The sequence below is a fragment of the Branchiostoma belcheri genome, unplaced genomic scaffold, assembly GCF_001625305.1.
Source record: "Branchiostoma belcheri isolate BF01 breed outbred unplaced genomic scaffold, Haploidv18h27 scaffold17, whole genome shotgun sequence".
NCBI lineage: Eukaryota > Metazoa > Chordata > Leptocardii > Amphioxiformes > Branchiostomatidae > Branchiostoma > Branchiostoma belcheri.
In genome coordinates this window covers 3,140,473-3,158,862 of record NW_017803157.1, presented here as the reverse complement: position 1 = coordinate 3,158,862, position 18,390 = coordinate 3,140,473, and the positions used below count along the sequence as shown (strand labels likewise).

General features: G+C 43.4%; 2 protein-coding genes across 2 annotated transcripts; both read right to left on the bottom strand.

The window, feature by feature from the left end:
• Window position 1: 1 nt before the first annotated feature.
• Window positions 2-7,576, bottom strand: LOC109466652 (solute carrier family 15 member 5-like). The gene is made up of 9 exons (XM_019764384.1): window positions 7,014-7,576; window positions 5,807-6,029; window positions 5,080-5,297; window positions 4,906-4,918; window positions 4,480-4,708; window positions 3,641-3,833; window positions 2,601-2,753; window positions 957-1,088; window positions 2-291 (listed from the first exon to the last, which is right to left on the bottom strand). The coding sequence occupies exons 1-9, from the start codon at window positions 7,453-7,455 to the stop codon at window positions 2-4; spliced, it is 1,893 nt and encodes a 630-aa protein (XP_019619943.1). The 5' UTR covers window positions 7,456-7,576.
• Window positions 7,577-9,819: 2,243 nt separating this feature from the next.
• On the bottom strand, window positions 9,820-18,221 carry LOC109466653 (solute carrier family 15 member 4-like). The gene is made up of 11 exons (XM_019764385.1): window positions 17,931-18,221; window positions 16,906-17,004; window positions 14,978-15,179; window positions 14,355-14,521; window positions 13,926-14,028; window positions 13,102-13,207; window positions 12,183-12,375; window positions 11,813-11,883; window positions 11,194-11,323; window positions 10,786-10,914; window positions 9,820-10,161 (listed from the first exon to the last, which is right to left on the bottom strand). The coding sequence occupies exons 1-11, from the start codon at window positions 18,130-18,132 to the stop codon at window positions 9,968-9,970; spliced, it is 1,596 nt and encodes a 531-aa protein (XP_019619944.1). The 5' UTR covers window positions 18,133-18,221; the 3' UTR covers window positions 9,820-9,967.
• Between the last annotated feature and the right edge of the window lie 169 nt (window positions 18,222-18,390).

Genomic DNA, 18,390 nt, shown 5'->3' with positions numbered 1-18,390 from the left:
TCTAGAGTGACGCAGTCAAACTGTAATTTAGAGCATCAAGTTGTCGTTCCCAGTCCTCCAAATCCTCGTCATCATAATCATCATCATCATCCGCTCTCGTTCCCTGCTTTTCGAAATACGTCACCAGCCTGAGCGTGTCTCGTTCCCGCTCCTCCTCCTCCTGTGCCACGTACTTGTACCGCGAGGCCACGCCGCAGAACGCCACAAAGTTCACCAGGCCCAGGGCGGCCAGCAGGAACAGATACGCCTCCAGATAGCCCTCGTTCGGTTCGTCAGGGTACCACTGTGTGCCTGGGAGGGAAAATGTACTACGTAATAGTCAACGTACAGTGCATGGATTTGATTTGATTTACTAGACTGTATAAACAGATATATACAGCCAGGACTGCCCAACTAGCCGGAGGCTATTATAAGGGGCTAGCTCTTACGACAAGAAATAAACAATTAGTAACAGGTATAACAGTTAATAGTACCAATAATGCGGAAATTTGATAAATATGATTCGTTCGATAATAGGACTATAAAACACTTTTGATATCAGCAGACATCGATTATGTAAATGAATTACTAATTTGCATAATTAATAAAACATTGCTATAATCTAATAATGGTAACTGCCGGAAATTCAAAATTTGCCCCATTTGGAAGTTAAGGGAAGGTGAACATCATTCAGCATATTTAAATCCACATGGATAAACAGTCGGCTGCAGTACCGTAGGGAAACGCTAGGTGAACCATTTTTGAACTTGACCTTCATTTTTACAACCGCTACTCACCTACCAATTAATGTTCATCTACATCTTCTCGAGTTATGCTGTTGACATACATAACGTTATAGACCCAGACCACAGCCGCCCCACCATGGCAAAACCGAAACCATAACCTTCTTGTCGAAGGTAATAATACAACGTCTGTTAAACATGTTAGCCTGGATCTGGCAGGCTCCTGAGGCTCACCTGGCGTAGCAGCGTTCACCAGGTTGATGAGGACTGCGCCTGTGAGGCTACCCAGCCCCATGGTGATGCCCACCAGCCCCATAACCACTGTACTCAGCGGGGCGGGCGCCTCCGTGTAGGCAAACTCTATACCTGGGGAGGGGACATCAATCAATCAATCAATCAATCAATCAATCAATCAATCAATCAATCAATCAATCGAGCGATCAATCAATGAATCAATCAATGAATCAATCAATGAATCAATCAATGAATCAATCAATGAATCAATCAATGAATCAATCAATGAATCAATCAATGAATCAATCAATGAATCAATCAATGAATCAATCAATGATTTTGTTGATTGAATAATAAACTAATGAATCAATCAGTCAATCAATCAGATTTGAAAACGTAAGATTTCTAAAATACCTTTAGAACTATAAAAGTAACATTTGCAGAGCAAGTGTATAATGTTTACCTTCACCTGGTTTAACTCAACAAACTACTGCTATGTTTATTCTTACTCAAAGTCAGATACATTCATATGTATGGTGAGCAGGCTCTGTCTTGCTACATAAGGCCACACCAAGTAAATTTTATGGATGACGTCCTTTGGAGACCCTAAATCTAATGCGAGAGGGCGAAAAAAAAAACAAGAAGGGCCCTAAAAAACAAGATGCCTAGATAAGAAATATTGCACTGCTGACAGGACCATCCTGTCTGTTAATAGTTCCAAAAACGGCACTGTTTTGGAACTATTGACAGGATTTTTTTCAGTGCCATTTTTTTTTCATTTTTTAACCAGGCACAGGCTTTCGGCGTTACGGGTTTCACGTCAATCTGACGATTTGCGGCACTGTCGTGACTCTTTGGTCATAGTTACAGGAAGCGGAATTTCTTGTTTTTTTTCTAGGAACAGGCCAAAATCAATGCGCGCGCGGACGTCATCCATAAAATTTACTTGGTGTGGCCTAATGTAACCCAACACCACAGGGTGTTGCTACAGCACAAGTTACCATGGTGACAGACGTCTGGTCCAGTCATTGAATTGATTTGTTTGGAGAAGAAGAGGAAGAAGAAGAAACTGAGCAAAAACAATACGTTTCCCTTCTGCGAATGTAAACCTGGAACACCTTACCTGATGACATGACGAACACCTCTCCCGTGCCCACCAGCATGTACTGCGGACCCAGCCAGAGAGCGTTGACGGAGGAGGCGTTGAAGGGAAGACCGCCCAGCCACTGTCTAACAAAGTAAGCATTACCCGACTATTTTACTACCATTGGTAAATAATACAATTTTCTGTCCTTACCTGACGACATGACGAACACCTCTCCCGTGCCCACCAGCGTGTACTGCCGGCCCAGCCACAGAGCGTTGACTGAGGAGGCGTTGAAGGGAAGACCGCCCAGCCACTGTCTCACAAAGTAAGCATTACCCGACTATTTTACTACCATTGGTAAATAATACAATTTTCCGTCCTTACCTGACGACATGACGAACACTTCTCCCGTGCCCACCAGCATGTACTGCGGACCCAGCCAAAGCGCGTTGACGGAGGAGGCGTTGAAGGGAAGACCGCCCAGCCACTGTCTCACCAAGTAAGCATTACCCGACTATATTTACTATATAATTTTTAATACAAATTTCTGTCCTTACCTGACGACATGACGAACACCTCGCCCGTGCCCACCAGCATGTACTGCGGACCCAGCCACAGTGCGTTGACGGAGGAGGCGTTGAACGGAAGGCCGCCCAGCCACTGCCTCACCACGCCGCCATCTTCGATCACGTTCTTACGCGCGATCTCCGCTCCAGCCGCCACCAAGATGGCCAGCAATCCGAGGAAGTGGCCAGTACCTTTTAGGGGAACGTGAAATTGTATTATATTTCATACACTTAAGCAATGTAGAAAATTTGATATTCCTACTGCAACTTGACAAATCTTCAACATCGAACTGCTCGGCCAGGCCCCGGCTTTGAAATGTGACTCCATCCAGCCGCGACCAAGATGGCCATCAGTCCGAGGAAGTGGCCAGTACCTTCAGGAGAATGGGAAATTGTAGTACATGTCCCGTCAGCAAGGAGCCTATATTTGTCAGACACAGTGTGTGGGAATGGTGTATGTCTGTGTTAGTGGACAGTGTTCAGCACCAAGGACAGGGATATGTATGTGTTAGTGAATAGTGTTCAGCACCAAGGACAGGGATATGTATGTGTTAGTGGATAGTGTTCAGCACCAAGGACAGGGATATGTATGTGTTAGTGAACAGTGTTCAGCACCAAGGACAGGGATGTGTATGTGTTAGTGGATAGTGTTCAGCACCAAGGACAGGGATGTGTATGTGTTAGTGAACAGTGTTCAGCACCAAGGACAGGGATGTGTATGTGTCAGTGGATAGCGTTCAGCACCAAGGACAGGGATATGTATGTGTTAGTGAATAGTATTCAGCACCAAGGACAGGGATGTTGATTACAGATCAGAAAAGCTATACCATAGTCGAAACCTGGAAGATAGCAGGTTTCGACTATGGTACAGCTTTTGACATAGGGTATATTTTTTTTAATCCCTCTTGCTTTCATATAGCTTTTGATTTTGGTATCTGGTACAAATTATGCAGAAAAATCTAACTTTGTCAACGTAGCTTTGTCAACATTTGTTCCATGCGGAATCATAATTTTATAAGATAAGGACCTACCCATTCTCTTGAGTGGACTCGGCCGAACATTGCACATTTCCAGCATGGGATATACCACTCTGTCCATGAGGGGGACCAGCAGCAGGATGGGGATGATAGCGAACAGGTTAAGAGCGGCGATGGGCAGGACTATGCCGGTGGAGCCCACGTCCAGGTTCAGCCGCATGGCCTGTAGGAAGAACGTCGTCGGCATCTGTGGAGGAGTGTTAGGTGTTAGATCGTCGCATTTTACATGGTTGTCATCATGAGAAGTAAACGTACACAGCAATGCCTTTAAGGAGTAAGATACAGCATTCCTTCCTTGTGGGTTATGGATAGTAGAAGACGGTAAGTCACAGTAAGGACAACATTTTCGTTTTGTAGACCTGTGTAATGTCTCTAGGAAACCGTCGGAAAGATTTAAATTCACTACTAGTATTTTCCCTTGGCGAATTTCCTCTCAAATCGAGTTCCCATTACGTGGGCAGCAATGCCTTTAAAACTATTAAATAAAATACAGTTGAGTTAGCCTCCGGGCCTTCTCGAGGTTTTATGGATAGTAGAATTCGGCAAGGGTAGAGTCAAGAATTTGCGAACGAGCCACGGTAAGGGAAACATTTTCGTTTTATAGACCTGTGTAATGCCTCGTTGTTGTTATTGTTTGAAGTCCCTAGCAAGTAACTCTCCCTATAGCCAGCATAGTTAGTTTAGCACAGACTAGTAGGCTCTTAAGACCATGAAGAAGGATCTTCTTCTACACCATGTATTCTTTGTTTTACGCTTAGAGCGTCTGAGTTCTGATGCAGAGACTACAGTCAGATTATACTAGTTACCTATAATTGTGTTGATGGATATCCTACCTGATAGAAGACTGTTCTGTTCAAAATTTGTACCAGGAACACGGGGACGATTCTCTCCAGTTTCTTGACCATCTCCACGTGCGTGTCTGAGTAAGACCCCCCGCAGCTTTCCTTGGCTCTGTCCAGCCAGGAGTCCACGTGACCGCCCAGGCGCCCTCGCCATCTAACGGTGTTCTTGGTCGCTTGGAAGACGATTCGAAGTGTCGTGGCGAGGGGGCTCACTGTAAAAAAAAAAAAATAAAAGATAAGAAATCGAACAAAACTAGAAAGGTGACATTTGCAAATGCAAATGCATTATGTTTATATTCACATGGCCCAGCTTAGCAAACTACTGCTTTGTTTATACTCAAACACATTCATATATATGATGACCATGCAGCCTCTCTTGAAGTCAGTTCTGCATGGCACTTGCAACATGATGTAACCCAACAACAGTTACCATGGTGGCAGGCGTCTGGTCCAGGTCATTGACCTTATTTGTTTGGAGAAGAAGAAGAAGATGAAAAAGACGAAACAGAGCAAAAACAGTATGCTTCTGCCTTCCCCTGGCATGTAATCTCTCTATTTGACCAATTTCTACTCTTTCCAGTCTGCTACCAAAGCCAGGTAGTCTGGTAGAGGCTATTTTTACTGTGTACCACTGACCTTTACTGGGCGGCAGGTGGACGAAAGACTTCCTCCCCAGGTACAGGGCCAGCAGGGCCAGTAACATGGCGACTGTGGGGATCAGGTAGCCGATGTAGAAGTCCACCTCCTGCTGGATGTAGCAGATCGCCAGACACGCCATGGCCGACGCCACGTTCATCAACCAGATCCACCTGCACGTGCGGAAAGTATGGTGAATTCTTTTCTCCCCAACTTTATTGAGGTATACACCAGCCTGGTTACACAATCCTGGCTAATACATAGCTAGCGTAGTAGTAGAAGTAGACGTTTTTTCCCAGACAGTTGTTACCTGTCTCCTGTTACTGTGTAATGAGTATTATACTTGTATTATAATTATACTAGTATCGTAAAAGCAATTAGCCTTCGGGCATGATTTTGAAAGTTTCTATAATACATATACACTGGTCAGAACTAGTACACAGTGTATTAAACATAAGTCTTTTTTACCTTAACATTATTGTTCAATGCTATTACATCGAGACAGTGAGCAAAAGAAACCTTTTTCTGTACCATTTTGTTCACATTTTATTTATCGAAGATAACGCAAAAATGCTTACAAGAACTCCTCCACAAAAACACAATTATAACCAAACTACGTATTTACATTTCATAGGAACACATTTAAACAAAATTGTGCATACATTTTCTGTCTATCACTCACCAGTTGAAAAAAGACTGCAACTCTTGCTCCCCCAGATCTCTGAGTTGGTACGCTCCAAAGGCACTAACGTTAGCTTTAATGCCGCCGATACCAACTGAGATTAGGAGGAGTGCCAAGAGGAAGATCCCCTCCTTCTGAGGGTCCGTCAGGGTGTAGGGCGGGCTTCGGTGGTGTTCCAACAACTCGTCAAATGGGAACGCCATCACGGGAAGGAGGGCGGAACCTGGTAAGTCATGAAAAACGTAAATAAATTCCTTCTTTATCTATGAAATTCATTGAGCCACCTGTCAAATGTTTGGCCGGTGTGACCTGTCGCTGTCAGTTCGAAGCTTTGACTGTAATCATTCATTCATTCATTCATTCATTCATTCATTCATTCATTCATTCATTCATTCATCCATTCATTCATTCATTCATTCATTCATTCATTCATCCATTCATTCTCTTTGTAAATCATAATCACGAACTAAATTTATAACAAAGATACATCTTTAAAACACTGATTGTCAGAGGTATTATAGACATTATAGTGATATGACGATATTGATGTCTTATTACAGCTGACAAATTATTTCTGAGCAATATTGACTGTCTTACGTTTCTTCCTGTGTGGTGTTAAACTGACACAGTCAGTCCCGTGACAAGTGTGTCTATAGGGACAAGTGTAATCTTACACCAACACCAGTAAGGCCGAGCAATCCTAAATATAGTATACTCTTTATTCTTAGCTACTTAAGAATATTAACCTAAGACATGTCGAACAAGGATAGTCATCCAGTAATGAGATACACAAGAAAATTGTTACTCAAGAAACTGGCTAGGCTTTGAAAACTGTCAGACTGATAGCTTTAAACAATATTTAGAGTTTGAAGTCGATCCGGTGTATAGTCAGCTGCCGCCGCGCCGCGTGCCTGTGAAGCTGGTGTGTTACACGAAGGGCGGTTATACCGGCAGTACCGATACAGATACAGAAGCTGGTGTGTTACACGAAGGGTGGTTATACCGGCTATACAGATACACATCATACAGAAGCTAGTATGTTACGCCGAAGGGTGGTTACAGATACAGAAGCTGGTGTGTTACGCCTAAGGGTGGTTATACCGGCTATACAGATACAGATACGGAAGCTGGTGTGCTACGCCGAATGGCTGTTTTACCTCCTATATACATGTAGATACAGGTAGTCATACAAATACAGGTAACTTACCTAAGAAGTGAATTATTGCACTTATGACGATAACCTTCCACTTGCCCAGGTAGGAGTCTGCGACCCAGATCCCCAGCAGAGGCACGATCAGACTCATGCCGATAAACACATGACTAATGCTGACAGCCGTGGCACTAGTGTAGTCAAGTTCAACCGTACAGAACAACACCATGTTGGCAATGACACTGAAGAACGTGATCCTCTCCGCTAGTTCTACAAGTAGGATACAGATCGTCACTTGAAGCTTTGACGGTGTTGCCCCTGTTGTTGAGAGAGATCGGTCTAATTTTTTCGTCGCCCCTCCCCAAGGAAGGAGGGGTATTTCCTCTAGTGCTGAGCCTTCGCGTTCTCTTGTCGTGGTCGTCATGTCTAGAGACTGGCGATATTTTCGGTAAGTTTCGCCGCTCGCAAGAAATCCTGCCGACAAGCCGGACCGAGCCATGTTTTCTGCGACCCGTGAACAGTTTTTTAAACCAAGGATTAGCGGTTAATTCTCTTGCTCCTGTGGCCTACATCCTACATGCAGAGTGCGTACATGTTATGTAGGGAACGTTCACAGAAAAGAGGACAATAACAGCTAAATACTAGTAGTAACCTATGAATGGTCTTCCTGTATGTCAAAGTCGCTGGTGGACAGTCACGTTTTCCGCTGCACCTGTTCCGTCGAGGATCGAGGATAGCTGCAGAGCTTTGCGTTCAACCATGTCCACGGCTAGCACAGCTCACCACGCCATGAGTCCACCCAACATTCCTGCACGGGAGACTAGAGACCAGCCGAATCACAACAACAGGCGACATCCGCTCTTAGAAAAGGCAAGAAAACCGCAAAAAACGTCCAGGTTTCCTCTTGCTGCTACCTTTCAGTCTTTTCTGAAGCGGTAAAGTGTCGGTCAACAGCGTATTTGGCGGAGAAACATGGCTATCTCAGTATATGTATCCGCGACACAAGCGTACGTGTAACAGACGAGCCAGTATGTAGCGCGAAGACGTGTTAGGTTTTCCCAGGGAGGGTAGGAAGGATCAAGTTGGTGTTTTCTTCGCACTCAGCCGATGTTTGCCTAAGCCGGGACACGCGGTGTATGTAGTAAACCGTGCACGCCTAGCTTTTACAGGGGGCGTGAGGCTCAGTGGAGGGTCTGTACCTTGCAGTATCACTTCGTTTTAGCTACAAGAATAAGAAAGAAATACAGTACTAGATAGCACAAAAGATAGCTTGTATATCGCTAGTGTGTGTGTGTGTTATGAGTAAAGTTTGCCTAAGCTGGGGACACGCCTGGCAGTAAACCTTACACGCCTAGCTTTTACAGGGGGTGTGGGGCTCAGTATAGGGGTCTGTACCTTGGAGTATAACTTCGTTTTAGCGAAGAAAGGAAAGAAATACAGTAGATATCACGAACGGTAGCTTGTATATCGCTGGTGTGAGTGTGAGTGTGCCTCCCGGTGCCTCCCGGCGCGACGCTCCAGTGGTAAGGCCTGTGTACACTTCCTGTGTCCGCTCGCGTTACGCACAGGTCGGGTTTCTGTCGCACAAACCGGCATTGTACTACTCTCAAAGCAGAGGTTTGGGCTTTCGCTTATTTTTAGCGTGTTTTAGGCTTTTTTTGTCGGGCTTTCTTTTTCTTTAGAATGGTTTGTTTTTTGTGCCAGCAACACGCAAATAGACACCAGTACATAAAAGAAAGCCTGATAAAAAAAAGCCTAAAACACGCCAAAAATGAGCCAATAAGCCCAAACCTCTGCTTGGAGAGTAGCATTGTACCGGTTCCGAACTAATCTCCAAGCAGATATGCGGTGGTTGGGTCTTGGTTGTCCGTCGGCGTCTTTGTCAGCGTTTTGAACACAACATTATTGTATGTACACAAAGTTTAAAAGATTTTTCAGTAGCATCGCCTCTCCTAATAAAAGAACAACTGTCACAACAATTTATTGCAACAAGTCGGCATTTAATACCCCGTGGGTTGTGTTCAACCTAGTGTGATATAAATACAACGATGCAAGTACATACACACCAGGTCCTACATTTACTGCGTTTCGGCGTTTCTCTCTAAGAACATTTACGTACGAGTAACTTTGATTTTTGGCGCATAAACCAAGCCTTGCAACAAAATTCTCGTAAACTGTGCAACTTTCCAGAAGGAAAGTAGTCGACATGTAAGCCATGCCGATGTTTTTCTGCTGTGTCGCCAAGCTGACAATAGGCCAGACAGCGATATAGCTTTCTTCTTAACTCCTTATAGAATAAAACCTCTATAACACGACCATTGTACACGGTACAATATATAGCAACAACTATTGAACAAGTACAAAAATATTAGCCTCTACCAGGATTCACAGTTTGTTTGCGGAAAACTGTACTTTGTATTTGGCAAATTTCTACTCTTTCCAACCGCCCGCCCCCCACGAAGCCTGGTAGAGGCTAAAAAAATAAAATCAGGTCTGCTCCGCTGCAGTTCCGATATCGGCCAATAGGCATCGCTATTTGTATGATATAGCTTTCTTCTTAACCTCCTTACACTTAGTTATAGACGAACTTTATAGCATGACAATTGTACACAGTATAATGTATATCAACAATAACTTAATATAGTACAACCATTATAATCAGGTCTGCTCAGCTGCAGCTCCGATCTCGGCCAAAAGGCGTCGCGATTTGTATGTCTTGCAATATAGCTTTCTTCTAAACCTCCTTATACTTAGTTATAGTTACAGAAGAACTTTATAGATTTATTTATTTATTTCTGTTTTATTTAAACAGGGTAGAGACCTCAGTGCTATTTAAAAACACTGCTTTTCAGGAATGCCCTGTGACAACAAGTTACGAAAACAATGAAACCAACACATTAAACAATACATACCGTTACAAAACAACCAAGCGTCAAAACAAAATCATTAACCGTAAATCAGTGTCGTTAAGCCAGGCCAAGGTCAGGAGGTTAGAGGTCAGCAGTGTTGTTTCAGGTCTGCTCAGCTGCAGTTCCGATGTCGGACAGTAGGCGGCGCCTTTTGTACGTCTTGTACTTGTACCGCTGTGCGAGGAAGACGAAGAACAGGGTGTTGAGGAGCATGAACACGGCCAGGAAGAGGAAGAACCATTCCGCACGGCCGTCATTCAGTTCCACCGGGAACCACCGCTTTCCGGTCATCCTGTCTGCAAATACAGAAACAAGAATATATATATTTTTTTATATATCAACATTTCATGACTAGACAGGGTGGCGGCACACTCAAGTTATATCAACTTATTTTATGCCGTCACCAACGCAAATAGAGGACAAATACCCAACAGGACAATCCTCATTTTCACTTAAGAAAAGCCGTGTAAAGTGCCTTTCCCAAGGGCACAAGATCGCATGTCATGTCAGGACTCGAACCCGGGACCTCTTGGTTCCGAGTCAAGCACTCTGCCGCTACGCCACACGACCCCACGAACAAGCATATTTCCTAAGAGGGCTGAAAGAGGCTATTTACATCAGGGCCCACCACCCTTCACTCAACCGCGACGGGGGCCGACATCGTCTACCAGATACCTTTGACCCAATGTTGACGTCACACATCAAAGAAGCCACGTGACAAGTCTCACTGGGTCATACTACTGAGGGAGACCAGAGTGACTGGTCAAAAGCTCTAGGTGAGAGAACTTTCTTGTGTTGGATCTAAAATTTCAACTTTAAACAAGACTTCATTAAGCTTACAGTTTATAATTGGACACACATTATAATACATAATATAAACTGAAATAAATAAGTAAAATGTGCTATACATAGCTACTCACAACTGATGGCGTTGAAGAGAGAGGACAGTCCCAGGCTGACGTAACTTCCCAGTCCCCACATAAGTAGCAGTAGTCCCATCACAGTACCTCTGGCCCGCAAAGGAGCCTGGGTATAGGCGAAGTAGTACCCTGTAGAGAAAACGAAGAACTTCAGAAGAACAAAGATGTACAGTATCATTTTATAGCTACTAATAATGAACTACTACAAAATGTAACCCAACACTACAGGCTGTCTGCTACAATGCTAATTACCATGGTGACAGACGTCTAGGCCAGGTCATTGACTTTGTTTGGAGAAGAAGAAGAGGAAGAAACAGAGCAAAAACAATATGTTTTCCTTCTATACCTGAAGTCAAACAAAGCAAAAGGTGAATAAATGAAAAAAGTGAATAGACAAAAAACAAGTACCTGTAACCATAGTCATGACTTCGCTCATGCCGCTGAGTAAAAACTGCGGGATCTGTACGAACACAGTCATGTCTGCAGCCTGTATGGTGTGTCTGCTGATGTGCTGGGTCACGCAGTTCCCTTCCTGCACCTGGACATATCAACTTCTATACGTTAATCAAATAGATATATTTTTGTTAGTAAAATGTTGAACTTTATACCAACACAAATAGTACACAGAAATCAAATTTTCAACGACCACTGTCGCCTTCATCAGGATAATGAATGACTAGATATTTTGTTGTATCGCTTGTTGTTTATTTGACTTCAATTATTTTGATTATTGAGTTCCGTTTACGTTAGTCTTATGTTAATTCTATTGATAGTGCATTCCGTTGTTGTATTTAATTGATATAGCGATAGTTCACTTTCTTTTTGTATCTGTTAACTGTATCCGTTCATCTTGTTTTGATGTGACCTGTACTTAGCCCAGTGTGGCATGTGCTAAAAATGTGCAATAATGGTCATTCGTCATTCATTCATATATTTTGTATTTTTTGTGTGGACTCCAGGAAGTATAGTGAATGTATTCACTAATGGAGATCTCAATAAAAACAAACAAACAAACAAACAAACAAACCTGCTGACGGCGGTAGACTTCCACCAGAGCGGCCGCCACGATAGAGCCTACAGACAGGAGCATCCCGATCCCTGGACACGCAATTAGAAAATTTAAAAAAAATCAGGTCGCATAATGTCCATGTCCATCATAGATGCATAAAGCCCACTCATGTAGAAAATGTTTGGTCGCATAACATAACCCTGAATGCATAGCGTCCACTCATTCAGTTGTTATAAGCAGGATAGCATGGTTATAGCATTCAAGGACAAAATGCGTTTCCATGTACATGTATATGTGCTCTAAGGCCTCTTCTTGCACATCTATGTTTAATGCGTTTCTGTTAGGTTTATCACACCAAACTTCAAACACTAAAGCAATGTGCACCCACCCATGCGCTCCAAAGACGTGAGTTCGCGACCCATCCGTGCCATCCAGGGGTACACCAGCCAGTGCATGACGGGAATCATCAGCAGAATGGTCGCGGCGTTGAAAACATTCAGGAAGACGCCGTCCATCCCTTCAGTACCGCCGAACTTCGGTAGGCGGAGCCGCTGGCTTTGGAACAGGAAGGTGGTGCGCATCTAGAATAACGAAAACAACAGTTACTATAGATAATATTGAAATATTATAGATAATATAGAAAGGTAGTATTTCCAAAGCAAATGCACAATGTCTACCTTCGCATATGGTCTGCTGTGTTAATTCATAGTCAAACACATTTATATGGTAAGTCTAAATTCTTCCTGCTATAAAATTGCATTATGTAACCCGACACCTGTTACCATGGCGACAGACGTCTGGTTCAGGTCATTGACCTTATTTGCTCGGAGAAGAAGAGGAAGAAGAAGAGGAAACAGAGCAAAAACAATATGCTCTTCTGCGAAGGTAAACATAAAAGTTGTCAAGGCACACTATAGCAGCCCGATGCTGCGAACGTCTTTTCAAGCACAGGACGTGCCGACAAAACCATGGATGACAACATCTCTATCATGCTACGTAAAAACATAAAATGAAGGTAACTATAAAAGGAAAACTAGAAAGGTAACATTTGAAAAGCAAATGCATAACATTTACCTTCACCTGGTCTAGTCCAACAAACCACTACTCTGTTTATTCTTACTCAAAGCCAAATACAGTCATTCATGTATTCCAATCAGGCTCTCCAACTCTGTTCTGCTACACAATGTAACCCAACACCACAAGTTACCATTGTGACAGACGTCTGGCCCAGGTCATTGACCTTATGTGTTTAAGGAAGAGGAAACTGAGCAAAGGCAATATGTTTCTCTTCGGTAAACATAACTAACCTGGGAATACAGTGTAAAGTACAAGATGAGGCACAGAAAAATCCACAGCAGACTGAAGAGTTGTTTTACGTCATCCACTTCCTCTACTGCGCGACTTTCGTTTGCCCTGAAAATATCATCAGTGAAAAGATAAAAATGAGTGAAGAACAGTCAGTTCACAGTCAATTTTTTTCTGAAACAAAGACGTAACAGTATTGATGATCTTTCAGAATGTTGACCCCCTTTCTAGACACCGGACGCAACTATTTTACAAGAGGAGTGAAGGAGGCCAGGGCACACCTACCGAGACGGGGGCGGGACCGACTTCCAACGAACTTTGACCCAGCGCTGACGTCACACGTGTCTACAGCACTTGGGTCAGGAAGTTGATGGAGACCGAGAGATTCGGTCGAAAATTCCGGTGAGTCAAATTCTTTAGTTTAATTTTCATTGTGTAACTTACCAGCTCAGATGAACTTCCATACTACCTGAATTTCATTCTTCGCCAAATCGTATTGTTCAATATTTCCTTCGTTTGTAATATTACCATTTAATTTTGCTGTGTTTACTTACTGTTATTTTTCATATGTTCTCTAGATCTTTTTACCGTTCTTCTTCTTCTTATTATTATTATTATTATGCTTTTAATTGAAATGGGGGAGGACTAGGATAAGCCCTTAGGCTTCTTTTTCTCCTCCAGCACATTCATTTTGTTTAGGTTAATTATTCTATATTCTGTTTCGTTCGATTAGTATATTCACTTATACTGTATTGTTTTTGTTTAATGTATGTGCACATAAAAATGAACGAAAAAAAATAAACAAATGCTGATATAATGTAAGTACCTGTCGAGCCAGCGCTCCATCCATCCACCGGAAGCACGCTGCCGGGGCCGCTGTGCATGCCGGGAGGCGCGGAGGATCCCCCCTACAATACTCAGTACCTCCTCTGGAAGGGGGGGAGGGGGCACCAAACATATTTATGACAGATGCTGTAGTATATGGTAGAGGGGATTAATTTGCATAACCAGCAAGCATTGATTATGCAAATTAGAATTTCATTTGCATAATTAGGATCTCAATATTTTTTTATTCCAACATTTTATGACCAAACATGGCGACGGCACGCTCAAGTTATATCAGCTTATTTTATGCCGCCACCAACACAGAGTACAAATACAGGACAGGACAATACTCATTTTCACTTAAATAAGTCTAAAGTGAGGAAAGTCGTGTAAAGTGCCTTTCCCAATCTCAATATTATCACGAGCATACCTTTCTCTTCGTCCGGTGCGTACCATCGCTTCCCGATCACAAACACGACTCCGGCTAGGAATACTGCCAGGCAGATGACCACATAGCCGTGGAGGGAATTGATTTCTTGTAGGTAGGCCACCCCTAAATCAGCGATGGCAGCTCCCACATTGATGCACCAATAGTACCTGACAATGACATAACGTAATATCACATGTATGTATTGGTCAACTTTCAGACAACACTGTAATACGTCTGTAATGTTGATACGTCAGTAAAAAATGAATTTTGAATTTGAAATGTGTGTGTGTTGGTTTGCTTTTCTGTTCGTAAAGGTTTTTAAAAATATTCCAACATGTAATCACAAGACGTGGTGACGGCACACTGAAGTTTTTTTCAACTTATGTTAATGCCTCCACCAACACAAGGGACAATACAATACTCATTTTCACCTGAGCGAAGTGAGGAAAGTTGTGTAAAGTGCCTTTCCCAAGGACACAAGATCGTTGGCATGTCAGGACTCGAACCCGGGACCTCTTGGTTCCGAGTCGAGCACTACGCCACGCCACGCCACACGACCCCACATAGGCTTGAAGTTAATTTTGAATTAAGATTTGAGTTGATTTGAGCCCTAATTTCCTCACCAGTGAAAGTACGCCTTGAGTCGTCGGTTCAGGTTCTCGCTGAAGTCCCCCAACTGTCCGGCACCGTACAGACCCAGGTTGGACTTGCTTCCTCCGGTCCCCACGGCCACTAGACACAGACCCGTCACGTACAGCGACACAGGTACAGCCGGCGGCTGGTCGTGTCCACAGAAGTACGACGATAAAATCAAGAACACTGTTCCTGTGGAATTATGATCAAGGCGTTGTGAGCGTTTAATTTGCACACAGAAATATTCTGGATGAGGAAATCTTTGATACTGACATTTTCTTCCACTTCCTAACACATTTTTTTGTCATCATTTCATGCTTCAAGCGTTTGAAATAACTTAACCCCGAAATAAGCTAGGGAAGGAGTCTTTTACTTTTGGACCCACCCATAAATAGCAAGAACCAGCCTACGATACAAAACAAGCAACCGTTTTCCGTCAGCGACATCACATTTCTGGCTCAGAAATATCAGTATACTATGAGATGCTACGAGATTAAATCAACCTGTATACTGTCTTAAAAGATTGACCAGAAAATTGACTCTGGTTTGCCGCCCTGAAATTGCATTGGATGCCTTTATACATCATTAAGACACGAACCCTTCACAGTACGCCCACGGAAAGGCGTAGAGTGGGTGGAAGTTCCTCAAACTGCCAGAGATAATCAAGTCTTCGTGCCGCATGGATCACATTAGCTAAGTTTAACCACCCGTCTCATTTGGGGAATTAGCGTTCCTTCATCACGCGATGAAGTTTTGTACATGAATAATCTTGGTCTCCACCAGACTTCTTTGCAGGTTGAATAAAAAGTAGAAATCGGCCTACAACGAATATAACTGACCAAGGGAGTTGGTCGTGCAGGCATATTGGACCCTCCATGGCCGGCTAACTCCCCTGGCGAGTTATATTCCTTTTTTTTTTGCCGATTTCTACTATTTATTAGTCTGCAAAAAGTCTGATGTAAGAGACTAGAATAATCGCACAGGTGCGCAAACAAATGCGACTGTGTGAATCCGATATCAGGTGTTTGCAATGGGTTAATAAATGACATGTTGGCTGAAATGCAAAAGTGAAAGGGGTCTGAGGCCGTTGAGGGAGAAATAACATGATCATTTATGTTGTGACATGCGATAGTCCATGGCCTTAAGCCATTGGCGCCCACGCACATCAGGTTAGTCACAATCACAAGGCCACACTTCCTTATCTGCTACAATGCATTATGTACATGTAAATCCCTGTCACACACTCAGAACCTTTCCCCAAACACCAGCCGACCAAGTTTGACTGAAGTTCGGGAGCAGTCGCATAGACCATATTTAGGCCACGCCTGCCTTTCTGTACGAATCGAATCAAGTTTGAGATAAATTTGAGTCAAAATTGGACTGCCAACCATGCACGCCCCGACCTACCGAGTCCCGACCACCAGCCAACCACCAGACAACCATGAACAGATACAGCTTTATAATATAAACAAAATGAAACCAGATATCGTTACATAAATTCAACTTCTCGCTTTTCAGTTATTGTAGAAATAAAAGAAGTGATCTGTTTTTTCGAGGGAACGTTTGTCTAGTTGCATAAGGAATATGAATTTTTCTACAGTGCGATAACAATGTATGGATGAATCAGTGACATCTCCCGCCCTATACCAGTCATAACATCATGGCGGCTTAATTTGTCTGGGAAAAGTTAGCCTCCATAGCATGCCCAAAACTGGGGGTTTGGGGGGTCTTCTGGGTCTTTAGGAGCTTTTATGTGCCATTTTCTGATTGCATATAGACAACATAGCCGCCTGGTTGAATCACCCCCGTTTTTTAGAACCGGGATGATCAGAAAACAGCCGAAGATCACCAAACCCCCAGTTCTATAAGCCTAGCGCCTGCAACGGAGGCTATGGAAAAGTGTGAGGCAACCACTCACCCACAAAGTACACCCCCAGGCTGCCTAGAATGGTCCAGAAGCGACTGAGTACGGCGTCCGCCAGCCAGCCTCCGACAATAGTCAGCACGTAGGCGAAACCTAAGGACAGGGTTATAACAGGACTACTGATACTAATCTAACATTTAAGGATGTTAACATTATTTCTTGTTTGGTACTTTGCAGTTAGGTTTCTTTATCTATGTGTGTATAACGTCTGTATTTGTGGGTCATCTACTGCCAGTTTCGACTGCCTTGATGACCCGTGTACTGATGTGTTGTCAGTCCCCAAAAGTAAAAGTACAGTAACATCAGTTCTAAAACTACTCTAATACAGAAGCCGAACCTCTGTATAAGAGTGGTTTTAGAGCTAATATTGTTAGATTAGTATCAGTAGTTCTGCTTGTACTACAACATATACCTTTGAATCTGCTTGCCTGTACTTTGCCCGATAGGGCACAAATGTACTCGTACAATAAAGGTTATCTGTCAAATGTCGGTGGAAGTTCCAGGGCAAGCTAGCCATCAAAGCTTTTTATCTTCCCCCTCTGAGTATATCCACGTTTGCTCAAACTACTCTCTTTTGTTATGTTCATACTAATTTTACTATATTCCCAATTTACTACATGCTCATTATTTACTCTTTGCAAAATAAAACAAACAAACAAACAAAACAAAACAAGCCGCCAAAAATCTAATTATTTCGAGGTCTCATTTACCCACCAAATATCAGGACAATCCATCCAAGCCTTCTTCAGTTATCTTGTTTACAGACGGACACACAGACACACTCATACACACAGACACACAGACACACACACACACACACACACACAGACACATACACACGCACACACACACACGGACACACACACACACACACACACACACACACACACACACACACACACACACACACACACACACACACACACACACACACACACACACACACACACACACACACACACACACAAACTGACACGCCACCGAAAACATAACCTTCTTGGTAAAACAAACAAACAAACCCGTAAAGATGTAGGTGAATGTTGTGGGCTCGTGGTACAGCCGGGGGAAGCATAGTGAGGTGGTAAACAGTGCCATGTTGGACACTATCCCGTAGTACGCCACCCTTTCGCACAGTTCGCTCAGGCCGATGATTAGACTCGTCTTGTAGAAGCGGGGAAACCGCCCGACATTTTGCTGATCATCTTGTTGTACCGTCGCCATGTTGTTGTTTGATCGGGCGCTATAATAATCCTTCCCAGAATGCGAAACTGCACGATTGTGAAAGTGACTGGCTGCCGGCGAAACTGTACTGCCGGTTTCGGGCGCTGGCAGGGTTTATTGGTGTTTCACTTCCGGTGCGCACGCCAGTCGTGACGTTGAGATTTTTACTCAGCAAAACAATTTTAAAGACGACGGCCTTGAGCGGTGGAAGTATAGTACAGTTAACGTTTCCTCGCGATGACTATGTTTTATTTTTGT